The sequence below is a fragment of the Hipposideros armiger genome, unplaced genomic scaffold (genome assembly GCF_001890085.2).
Source record: "Hipposideros armiger isolate ML-2016 unplaced genomic scaffold, ASM189008v1 scaffold_4, whole genome shotgun sequence".
NCBI lineage: Eukaryota > Metazoa > Chordata > Mammalia > Chiroptera > Hipposideridae > Hipposideros > Hipposideros armiger.
In genome coordinates, this window is record NW_017731354.1 from 7,133,919 (window position 1) to 7,146,891 (window position 12,973).

Consider the following 12,973-nt stretch of genomic DNA (forward strand, 5'->3'; position numbering starts at 1 on the left):
AATCAGAGACAAAGTCTCTGTTTGGTGCTACCCTGCCTTCAATACTACCCCAACACTTGCAAACCCCCCTTTTTCAACAGAGGGCAGAGCTTGGGCGAGCAAGGTTTCCAGTGAATTTTCAATACCGTTTCCCCCGATGTTTACTTCTAGAGGTTTCTTCTATGGGTGGAAAGTGATAGAATTTTCCATTTGAGGTATTCTTAATTTCACATTAGGAAAGGGTGAAAAGTGAGTCAAGCAAAACTATGAAGCATATTATGTGGATAGAATGAGATCGCAGAAGCTGTGACAAGTAAGGTGGCACTCAACAAACTTAAGATTGGAAAGTCTGTGGGGGAGGTCAGAAGTACCTGGCATATTGACAATAGAAAGGAACCTAGCAGGAAAGATGGGCGTTGTCTATAGAACCCAGAATACGCAACAATCAGAAAAAGGTAAACACTGTTGGGAGAATTTATGCCAGAGTACAACTGCTCTCTCTAGGTCTGGAAATGAAGAGAGAACTGGTTCCTAGACAAGTGAGGAAGACAAATGAGTGATTCGGAGCAGATAATATCACCATTCCTCATGAAATGGAAGATCAGAGTTCCCGTCTAAGAATGAGGGTGGGGCTGGTTTGACCACAACCTGGAAAGACTGAAGACTTGGACCATCCATTGTGGAGAAGAACGTGCATGAGAAAAAAACAGATGAATGAAAGGATTATGCAGCAAGGGCCCAGGTAAGTTCAGGCAGCATTCATGTTTAGTAAGGAAAATGGACACAGTTTTCTGTATCCTAAAGTTGAGAAATAAGACTGACTCGAAAGGCTGACCCAAAATACGCAGCAAAAGAAAAGGGGACTGGGGTTGGGTGATGGCAGGGACAACTGACATGGCTTTGTAGTCAAGGGTTAACGAAAGGGAACAGTGGGTCAAGGTTTCTGGGCAAGAAAATTTGGTGGATAGAGGGATATGAGGAATGGGACGCAAGCTGGGGTTGATCAAAAAAGAGAAGTATCAATTAAAAAAAAAATCCAGTAGTTTAGAAAATGTTGACTAGTGGTCAAAGCTTGGTTACCAACACTTAAGACATGAGAAATGGTAGTATAAAAATTCAAGAGGTATTTTGAGAAGAAGAGAAATTTGGGCCTAAAATATTAATATAAGTAGTCAATTAAAATTAGGGCACAGGATCTGCAGTTCCTGCAAGGAAGAATGAATATAACTCATTGGGTATTTTAAGCATGCCCCAAATAAACCCCCAAAACTGAGGAACTGAAAACACATCACATTGTAGCACCAAGAGAGCCCTCCAAGGAGTAAATGAAAGCTAAAATATTTTATTATTTGTCAATTACAGTTGACATTCAATATTATTTTATATTAGTTTCAGGTGTACCACACAGTGGTTAGACATTGATATAATTTACGAAGTGATCCCCCCGTTAAGTCTAGTACCCACCTGGCACCATACATAGTTATTACAATATTACTGACTATATTCCCTGTGCTGTACTTTACATCCCATGACTATGTTGTAACCACCAATTTGTACTTCATCATACCTTCCCCTTTTCCACCCAGCTCCCCAACCTACCTCCCATCTGGCAACCATCAGTTTGTTCTCTGTATCTATGAGTCTGTTTCTGGAAAACTACAATATTGAATGAAGTTTATCAAAATATAACATTATAGTTTGTAGACAAAATTTCAAACCTAGAGATACCCAAGAAAGGTTTCTTGGAGCCCACCCATCACTCACTCACGTGCATCTGCTAAGCTGCTTGCTGTCCCTGCCTATCCACTCACCCCTTCTTCCACAGAAGCTGAGTTTCTCTGGGCACATGGCCAGCCATAACCGACTCTGCACTTCCTGGGTACCTTGCAGTCATAGGTGTGGCCATGTGTCTCAGCTCTGGCCAGTGAGAAATAAGCAAGTGCCACGTGGCAGCTTCTGGAAAGCTCCCTTTACCCTTGACCACATTTCCTCCTTCCTCCTGGTTGGACCAGGGATGAGGACCCGTGCCTTACCTTGACTCACAAGGAGAAGTGGCGCGTGAAAGCTGGAGGGAGCTTGGCTCCCAGATGCCTACGACGCTACCACAGCAGCCCTGGCCTGCTTACACCTAGACATCATTAGGGAAAAGCGAAGTGAACATCCACCTCACTTAAGCCATCGCTACGCAAGTTATTTCTTTGTTACTTGTAGGTAAACCCTCACACACTCTTTGCCTGCCTTTAATAGTCTTGCCTTTTTTGACCATTTCTTCATCAACCTGAACACTTGGATTGAGAAGAGTCACTTCAGTATCTCCTTTATTTGTTTCCCTCACCACCGTTCTTCTCTCATTCCTGCCTAGGCAAGACCCACCACCAGCCTGAATGCTGAGAAAAAGATCTTTGGAGAGAGAGATGCAGACAGAGGGAACAGCAGGTGCAAAGCATGGGATGAAGGCTGGGGTGATGCGACACACGAAGCAAGGGCAGAGGAGAGCAGTGGTAAGAAATAAGGTGGGAGTAGGCAAGGACGGGCAGATCTCGGGCTTGTAATCAACTCCCACACCCACTCTATTCGCAGTCTCATCTCTCTGTCTCCCTCCCTTTCTCCTTTCCTCTCTGTCCTGCTCTCCTGCTATCTCCCTTCCCCCACCGTCTTTTCCACTGACTCTTCAGCCATCTTCTCTTCCTGCTCTAGCATCTCAAAGAGTAGCTTAGCAAGCTTTCATCTGGAGGCCAACTCCTTTCTCTACAGCCATCATTCCAACCCCAACTGGCCAGCCTATCCACCACGGCACCCCTCTGTTTTTGTGCCTCTTTCATCTCTCCCTCAAACATTCTCAGGTACTGCCTTGAAAATATCTTCTCCCTGGCAGCCCCCACATTCAAACTGTCATCCACACACACCCACACAAACTTGCGCGCGCACACACACACACACACACACACACACACACACACACTTTACTAGTACCTGCTAAATAAAACTCCAGATCTTTCACCAGGTGTTCTAGTGCCTTCACAACTGGGTCTCAACCAACCACATCTCCCACCAGACAGAACTTCTACACAGAGGCACACTCATCTCCACACGACCATCCTGCACAGGTCTCTCACGGGACCTTTGCTAGGGTGGTATGCTAAGCCCTGCCTAGAATTCCTTCTCCCTTTCTCTCTTCTCCTCTAAAATCTCATTTGTCCTCCTTGTCCATTTCAAGCCTGATAACTTCTGAGAGTTCTTTTACCCGAACACACCATCCCTTGGGGACATTCTCCCTCAACCAATCTGTTCCTGGAACAAACTTTCACCTACAGCGATCCCTGGCTTCAGCCCAAAACAGCTCCCTTAGGTACACATGACACACACATGCGCACACACACATGTGCACACGCGCACATACACACACACAAATACACACACGCACACACTTCAGGAACACTCTCATAAGTCCATCTGCTCCCCTACCAAACTAGAGGTCCCTTAAGGCAGACCACATTTAATGTCAGCCCCTAACAAGAAGTGCATTCCTAATAAGTACTTAATAAATAATGATTAGGATATCTGCATTAAATAAGCACAGGCTACTTCTGGTTTCCACCAAGAAGCAGTACAACTCAAACCCTCAGAAATCTTCAAAATCACCCAGCTTCACTTCATTTAACAGTTTAAATAGACTTTTCTTCCTACCCCGTCCCCACTGTCCCTCCTTGTGACATCAGCAATTCCTTCTTCCTCTGAGGAACCACTGCGCCTGACAATGAGCCCAGGTGGTTTTGATGAATATGACAGTACCCACCCCCACTCCTGAGATGGGTATGTGACTTCGGGCCTGGGCATGTGACCCACGTCTGTCCAATGGGACCAGATCCAGAGAAGGTACTAGAACAAGTGGCAAAATAAAAACCTCTCCCTCTTGGGGAGGCTGAGCTGTGGGGCTGGGACTTGGAGCTGCTATTGGACATCTCCCCGCCACCTGAGTAACGTCTAACTGATAAAAAAGGCCAAACAGAGGAAAGCAGAGATAATATAAGAAAGTCTTGATAATTGGTAACCCCTTGAAACTCTGGACCCTGCGATGCCTGAAACAAAAGTCACAATCTTTTTTTATAGTTAACTCAGTTTGAACACTTTTTACCACTTGCAGTCAAAAGGATTTTCATTAAATAACAACAGTTTTAACCTGTTAAACTTCTCCGTTAAACATTTTTATTAGAAATTTTTAAATAAGCCAAATGATAAGAGCTGAGTTTCTCATTAAAGGCGTAGGCATAAAGGAGTAACAAAACAGACCTACTGAGTATGCTTTTTAAGGGCTCCATCTTCCTAGACTTAACTCATGCTTTTGTCAAGAAAATCAACTTCCAACCAACCATGCATACTTCATAAGAGTTTTCTAGTCAGGCCAGCATTTGGGACTTCTACTTCCTATATGTAGAAGATTTTTTCCAAAAACGCGTAAAACTCTAATTATTCTACAGTACATCAAAATCCCTTGCTCATTACAATTAGCTACAGAAATTGCTGGAAAATCTCACAGTATGGCACAGTTACTTCCATTACATCAACTTAAAATATTAAAAAACTCACTCCCATCACCAAAATTAATATAATCTTATATAAACAATTTAGTCAATGTAGAAAAGGCTATATTGAACTTGCAACATTTGAAGTAGAAGGCCCCAGCTTAAAATCTATCTCCTCCAAAAGAATGAGTCTATATCATTCAAATATGTATTTAGAATGAAATCCAAATACTTCTTGATACTGACCAATCTGTTTAACTTATGGATTATCAAAGACATTCAAATCATTTTTTTATAAACAAAGTAAAATTAAATTAAGATTAAAGACAGAATGTTAGCCATCTAAGGGGCATTTTCCAATGGCTGGTGTGTTTTACACAAACATAGAACATATTTAAGAAAACATGGTCTCCCTGAGGAAGGGATTAAGGATACAAAGCTAGGAAACAAAGAAAATAAAATGGTCTACTACAAAGGAAGAAGATAAAACCTGTCAGATGCTCATGCAGATCATGAATAAAATCTTCTAATATTTTAAACAGGGTTTTTTGGTGTGTTTTTTTCAATAGTTGGATCTACCTTCAAAATACATTAAACTAATAAGCATACTTAACAAAAATCTGCCCTTCCTTATTAATCAAACACAAAACAGATTCTCCAAGTACTTATGACATCATTAACATGTCACAAAACCCAATTTGACACTACACCTGTTACATAAACAAAAAAAAATATGAAACGTTTTAATTCATAAATGGCTGATACGGTTTTAAATTATGTTATTGCAAATTTTGCATCATTCACATTTAATAACAACCATTTAAGAATGTTTCTTTCCAAATAACTATTAAGACAAAAGGCTATATCATCACACACACACACACACACACACACACACACACACACCCCCTTATAATGGTACAGTAGCATTTCCAAATTTCTGAGTTCCATGCATTACTTCCTAACCTAGCTAAAACCAACCAAACCTCAAAACCAAGGATGTGTGTCCTTTGCCACTTCCGCCTGCTCACGCTTGGAGGAGTCACATCTATTTCTACCACTTTACTGTATAAAGAAGACTCTGACTTTGGTCCTTCAGCCCTGAGCTCTCTCAAGTTCACAGGCACTGGTGCAAGTGCCTACTTAATGTCTCTGTGGGACTATTCCACCAAAATAGTCAAAATCAGCATTATCTTTTCTTCAAAACCAGCTTCTCCTCTGACATCTGTAATTTTGTTCAAGGTCCTACCATGCATCCAGGACCCAAGTTCAAACGTCCTGAGTCTCCTCTTCTGCGTCCTCTCTCCCCTCCTAAGCTACAAAGAGAGATGCTCTGTTCTGAGCCTTCCTCTCCTTCACATTCAGATTCACATCTCCTTGGTTCAACTCATTCCCACACCTTTAGTTCAATTGAGTAATGGCCTCCTTCTTGGTCCCCCATCTCCTGTTGGGCCCTACACTATTCCAGTCCAAAGGGCAGAGCCATCTTCACAAAGTACAGCCCCAGCCAAACCACTGGCCAAACCACTCAAAATTCTTCAAATGTGCTCAGTAGTAGACACTGTTGGTTTTCTTTCCAACATTCTTCCTTGCTACCAGAGCATAACATGCATCAATTATGCTCATGTGACATTATGCCCAGCTCCAACAGATGATAGATTTGTCCAAGTAGATGACAGCAATCTCCTCCTCCATGTGACTCATTTCTGATCAATACGATAAAGTCTAATGGAAATGTTTCCAAGGAAGTTCTTCCTTCTTGATAAGAGAGGTAAAGAGAAGAAAGTGCTTCTTTGCTATCATTCCCATCAAGGATGTGATGCCTAGATCTATAGTAGCCAACTTGTGACCGTGTAACTGCTGAAATGCCACGAATGGTAGAATAAAAAGAAAAGCAAAGAGGGTCCTTAAAGACATGATTGAACCATCCAAAATAGCCCAAGACTACCTACCTAAAGACTTCTTGGTCAGTAAACCAATGTGCTTAAAGTTTATGCCACTGTTTGTTGGGTGGTCTGTTACCTGCAGCTCAAAGCATCCTAACTGATAAACTTACAAAGAACTCTTTACCTTACCACTGACGGCCCTCTGTGAGGTGCTACTCACAGCACATTATCAGCATCACCTGGGAATGCCACCCCAGACCTGCAGTGCAGCGTCCTCTAGGGGTAACAACACTGCCATAGAAAGCTCTCCAGGTGATCCGTGTGTATGCTCAAGCTTGAGAAACACAGCTCTATAATATGATCACAAATTGCATCTTTTTCCATTTCATCCACTAACTTACATACCATGAGGTACACCTGGTCTATATTTCGCCAATAACAGTGACCTATTTTCACTAGGTTTGAGCATCTGTTGCTCATTTAATTTCATCTCTTCTTAATCAATGTTTTCAAACTTGGAGCATCCGGGGACCTGAGAGCAGTACAGAGGGCTCAGTATGAGAAACAGGAAGTGACGAGGACCCCGGTGGGGTGTGGCGTGCATGGTCATCTGAAGGGCAACCAGCAGCGGTTACCATGTGGGGGACAGGTCCAGTAGTGCCACATGCATGATGATTTCTAAAAAAAAGCTGGAAACCCAGATTTATATGCAAAGATGTTCAAATACAGATGACTAATTGAAGTTTTTTAAATATTGTGACAATGAAGTCCTCAAGTGGATTCAACATCCCCCTGAGTTTGTGACCTTGCGTAGGTTAGTTCTTGAAATGCCTACACATACTTTGAGTGTTGTAGCCACATACATGCATTGGCTTCATCTACAAGGACTAAAATTAACTTTCTTTGGCTAACTGTATGCTCATCTCCACTGCGCACAGGATTTTCATAAATATTCCATTGGTCTGGGTGGCAAAAGGAGTCTGTATGTAGACCTCTAGGTAGTGGCAACAGGAATGTTGCATCCATCGGTCACTATAAACCAGGCCCTTAGACCTACAAGCTTCTCAAGGGCCTACAAAAATATTCAAAATGTGAGAAAAAAATTAACTGGCCACACAAGACGCACACTACAAAATGAAAATCAATACATGCTTAATTACATTTCTACAAAATGCAAACAGAAGTCAACTAATCAACCTCAACTCAGATAGGGTATCATATCGTGATGTAAAACGCAGGATGTGGGTGCATTTGAAGGTCTGATACAATGTAGATGGGAGCCCCAATCAATAGTGCTTAGAACCTGCCGAAGTCCTCCAAAGGCACTACGTGCCAAGCCCGAACCAACCTTTCTGCCATAGGTCTTGGTTACAGCATCACAAACTTCTTTGCCCGGTTCTCCAGCCACTTGAGGCTGCTCACTCCAAAGCTGGGTCCTTAGCCTCATACAAGGTTTCCAACTATGGCTGCACCTTGACCGCACCTGGGGAGCTTGTAAAACCCCTGCTGCCTGGGTCCCAGCCCCAAAGAATCTAACTAAAGTGCTCTGGGGGAAGGCGGGTCACAAGTACCCTTCACCAGCCTCCTCTCACCCAGCCAGGGCTAAAGAGTAGCCAGAGCTGAGAACCCACTGTTCTAGAAGCATCTTTGCGAAACAGTCTCTGAAACAGTAATCTCTCCCATTATTCCATCTTGTTAACTAGATTTTCTTTCAAATGCCGAGGTTTGCAACAGAGGGAGATCATCAGGTGGTCTGATCATCTATCATAGAACAGGAGTCAGCAAGCTTTTCCTGTAAAGGGGCAAATAGGAAATGTTTTAAGGCTTTGCAGGCCATCAATTCTGCCACAACTACTCAACGCTGTCACCGTAGCATGGAAGTGACCACAGAAACACATAAACAAATGAGTGGGGCCATGTTCCAATACTTTATTTATGGACACAAATGGGAGTTTCACGTAACTTTCACAGTCATGCAATATTATTCTTCTTTTGACTTATGTCAACCATTTGAAACTGTAAACACCATTCTTAACTCACAGACCATACAAGTACAGGCCGCGGGCCCGATGCGACCCATGGGCTGCAGTCTGCCAACCCCTGATCTAGAACTGTGACATTGACTTGAGACCCTAAAATTAACCCATGATAGAATCCAAACGATCATATCAAAACCACATTGGAAGTGGTCAGATGCTACTTCCTCCGCTCACTCAACTGAACTGTCCACACAGCTGCACATGGCAGTGGGACTGTGTGTATAGTTGAACATAAACCATAAATGACTCAATAGAAAATGATTTTGAATCCTCACCTGCTTAGGAATTTGTCTAAGACCAAAGTGGCAAAGAAATACTAAACAAGCATGTTTTGAGGGGCCTACATAATGGTTTCAATTATTGGTTAATTTGCTGTGAACATTTAAAGCTCAGAATATTTCACCCAAAAACCCAGATTATCATTCTCTTGAAAAAATAATTGCAAAATGTGGAGAGACTGGGCCCAAATGTTGGCACGGCAACCACGTACTAAGACTGGACAAGGCTCACGCTGTAAACCAGGCATGCTAGCCATGGGACCACAAACCCTATCTTCACATAGGTTAACTGGCTCTCCCGACAGACATTGGAGTTTATGACCTATGATCTAAAGTCTTTAGAAAAATCTCATTTCTCTTTCACAATGTGACTTCAATATCTTCTTTGAAGACCTGACATGGGAAAGTATTGAAATCTCTCAGTCTGCTCTCAAAATTCAACACCCCCATACTCCAGACCCTAAGAAATGAAATCATTAGTTATCATGTGTCAAGTTCGCAAGGTATCAACCTAAGAAGAGTTTCAATCAAATCCCCTTTCTCAATATGGTCTCAATTTGAACCACAGTCTCCAAGAAGATAGACAAATGACAAATGACCCTGCAGGTCCTCTTCTCCTTCAAGCTGGCCAAGATAGAGAGGCTCAGTGAGGTGGCGTGCAAGCACTCACATCACAACGTCTTAATTAAGCAGGGTGATCGATAACACATAATAATTAGAAAGTGAGATTTGAGACTAATGGGTAAAAACAACACAGGACTATTCTACATAGGGGAAGACGTCTACAGCCATATTTTGAAAGAGGAGGAAAAACCTGAGAGTATGCAGAAAAAGTCAGTAATTAAGAGTTTAGTCCAAGTTTACTATTAACCCACTGTGTAATTTCACCTTACACCCATGTTAAATACAATAGCTTATTTTGGGATGGCAGACTTCTCTGACAACTACATGCCTACTCATATACTGCATATTATCTTTTTACTGGTGAAAAGATAAACTGAACCCAGGAAAAGAAAAATTCCAGATATATGGATAATGAGTCACCAATTCATTTGAGTGACACAAGCCTTTTTGTAAAAAAAAAAATTTTTGAATGTATATGTGTGTGTGTGTGTGTGTGTGTGTGTTAGTTTAACTTGTTATCCACATCAGAAAAAGAACTGTTCAAACAGTAGATTTTCCACTTGAAAATAAAATGGAAATTAGCCCTTAGAAAACAGAGATGACTTTAAGTTTATACATCAGTGGCTGGTTCATGAATTATTAACTGATTTTAATGATCTTGGCTATATTTTATTTGAAGTTATTCTCCTACTTGCAAGGACTTTTGAACCCTCAAAACTCTTTCATCCATTCTCCATAGACACTTTCATGAGCGCTGACATTTAAAAAGGATCCATATACTCACGAATGTAAAGATAATACACAAGCAAATAATTTATACAAAGGACTCTAGTCACTTGTTAAAGACAGGAATGAATGAAGCCCTATTATTCACGGTTTGTAAATAAATTTAAAGATAAGCGCTAACTTTTCACTGGTTAAACCTGGAGCAGGAGGGTTCTGTGTTTCTTCTAAAGTTTCCCAGATGGTCATTAAAACAAGAAAGGGCAGAAACCCACTGTCTTTGAAATCCATCATTTCCCATCCAGAAAGATAATACATGTCCTCAAGTTAGGTCTTAAAGAGGTTAACATTCACAGGTGTTTTCAAATAACATAAAGGCACGCCTTTGTATGCTAGTTTTTACATTTTCAATATAAACCTATACTGAATAGCACCACTTCAGACACACAAGTTAGCTGTGAAACAAAACGCTATAAACCTTTAATTAGCACTTGCCGTTTTATACCCATAAAGTTAATACTTCCTCTTCTACTCCATTCTCCCTATAAAGAAAAATTACGGGGAATGAAATTGGGTTTTTCACTCCTGAAATTAAGAGTAGGAAGAAAAATTACAGGGAATAAAATTGGGTTTTTCACTCCTGAAATTCAGAGTAGGAAAATGTAGTTTTGTGGCTCTGTTTAAAAGTTATTATTTTTTTTATTTGCAAGCAAGTAAATGCAAACATCCCTTAAAATAAGTGCAGCTTGATTTCTACCAATAATGAGCGTTGTGTGTAACTTTCTTAAGTTGGGTACAGACAGCACTTACCACGACCAGAGTGCTGAATTGCTAAGAAACCAAGTTATTTCAGGCAAGTAGCTGCTTTCAGAAGATATGACAGCTAACTAACTTGCTTCCTCACACCCGAAGTTGAACATGCATCTCAATAAACAATGTGTTTTCTAGCTTTCTATACCCTCCCTGAAATAAATGTTCTGAGTTAAAATGGACTCAAATAGAGCCTTTCTCAAAAAATAAAAAGAGGCACACACAAAACACCCACAATTTCCTCTGGTCCCTTGAAGTACCCTTGGGATCCTAGTGAACAGAGATTTGCCACGCATTGCAGTGACTGGATTAGCACAAAAGGTTTCTATTTTGGTGTCATTCTAGTGCGCGCTGATCCTAAATCAGAAAAAGTAGTTACATTAGGCAAGGTAATGGCTTCCAAAAATAAGAGCTTGCCCAGTTACACAAGGCTGGCATACACAGGCTAAGTTGCAAGGAGATAAATAGCACCCCACTGGAACAAATAGATGGAGTCTCAGAAACACTACATACTTAATTAGGCTGCCCGAGTCCCTAATGGAGCATACATGGGGGACTTTTTAAAGCATTTAATAACCCGAGTAAATCCAAAATCAGAGGACAGGCACGAAACCTTCCCTCTGGCTTCAGGGCCTGTTCTCCCCTCTTTCCATGTTGAAGGAATCACTCCTGGAATTCTGAGAGCACGAACGCCCCATCACCACCAAAGGGTTAAAACACACTGAAGGCGGTCCCTCCCTTCTACACTTGTGGGGGGGCCCCTCTAGGCCAGGCACCGAGCCGGTGGATGACGGACACAGGGGTGAGGAAGAGAGACCCTAATGGTCTTCCACAAACTTCAGCACTGGAGTTGGGAGCACGAGCCTCTGCTAAGCCACGGGGTCCAGCACGCTGCTCCCCACTGCCCATACAATTCCTCCTCTTCCTGTTATTTATTCATTAGTTTTGTACGGCACCTTTCTTTCAGCCGGCTCCTTATTTCCTCCTCAGTTATCCGAGCAATCATAAACAAACTACGATTTGAAAAGAAAAAGGGAGGGAAGGAGGCGCAGGGGGTGGGAAGGAGAAAGAAAAGCCACATTCAGAAGGCACAAGCCCCCCGGCCCCCCGCTCTTTCTCCGAATCCCGCCCTCGGGGGGATGTTTCTTCCCCGGCGCGGCCCTGGGGGCTTCGGGAAGGAAAGGGCACGCGAGTCAGCGCCGCCCCGGCCCCGGGGCTGCGGCTCCCGCGCCGGCCGCCCTTCGGAGAGTCACCTTCCGCCACCTGAAACGTTCGGTCCTCGAAGTCGCGCAGAGAGTGGTGGAAGAGGTGGGGTGACCCAGGGCGTGGCGTGGAGGTCTCCGACCCTTATCTTCCCCAAAGGAAAACTTACCCCTTTCCCCCAAAAAATGAAAGAAGCCACTTGTACTAACCAGGGAGGGGTGGCGGGTACCTCCGTTCCGCGGTCCAAAGCGCCCTGCGAGAGGGCGGCAAAGGCCACCTGCGGGGGTCCCGCCCCCCCCCATCCAGGGCACACTCAAAAGTTCGTTCCTTTCCTTCCCTAAGCGGCCGGGGGTCCAGCTCTCGCATCCGTGGGGTGAGGTGAGATGGGCTTGGGAGTGGGGCGGCGAGGTCCCCGGACCGCGAGAGCAGGGACCCCTGCGCACCCCCAGGGGGCTGCGACCGTGTTTACTAATAACAACAACAAAGAATCACACGCAAGCCCCCTCGGGCAGTCTCGGGCTGCTCTTCACTTCTTCGGGGCAGTAAAGCCGAGTCGGCGGGGTGGGGGTGGGGGGACAGAGCGGAGCGCCCGCAGGGGGACAAAGGGGGGGAAGGGGCAGAAAGAGTGGAGGAAGAGAAGAGAGTTGGTCAGAAACGAGGGCGCCAAGGGAGAAAGGGGGGGAGAGTGGGGGAAAGGGGAAAGAAAAGTGCAGCAGGCGGTGGGTGAGCTGGGGTGCGGGGTGCGCCCGGGATGGGGAGGGGTCCCCGCCCCGCCGCCCCCGGCCCGGTCACCTTGCTGTAGCCGTAGTACCCCAGGCACTGCGCGAAGTCCAGGCCGGCGGGGTCCCCGGCCGCCGCGGGGTAGAACCTCACATCCATGCCGGAGCCGGGCCCGGGGCCGGAGGCTG

The 12,973-nt window shown here is 43.9% G+C and overlaps 1 protein-coding gene across 3 annotated transcripts in view; it reads right to left on the reverse strand.

Moving 5' to 3' along the window:
- Positions 1 to 12,967, reverse strand: part of TOX3 (TOX high mobility group box family member 3) — a 101,101-nt gene extending 88,134 nt beyond the window's left edge. For all 3 annotated transcript variants that reach the window (XM_019643788.1, XM_019643808.1, XM_019643779.1), the window contains exon 1: positions 12,858 to 12,967. In XM_019643788.1, coding sequence (XP_019499333.1) covers positions 12,858 to 12,944 — 87 coding nt within the window. In that variant the 5' untranslated portion in view covers positions 12,945 to 12,967. The remainder of the gene's footprint in view (positions 1 to 12,857) is intronic.
- Between the last annotated feature and the right edge of the window lie 6 nt (positions 12,968 to 12,973).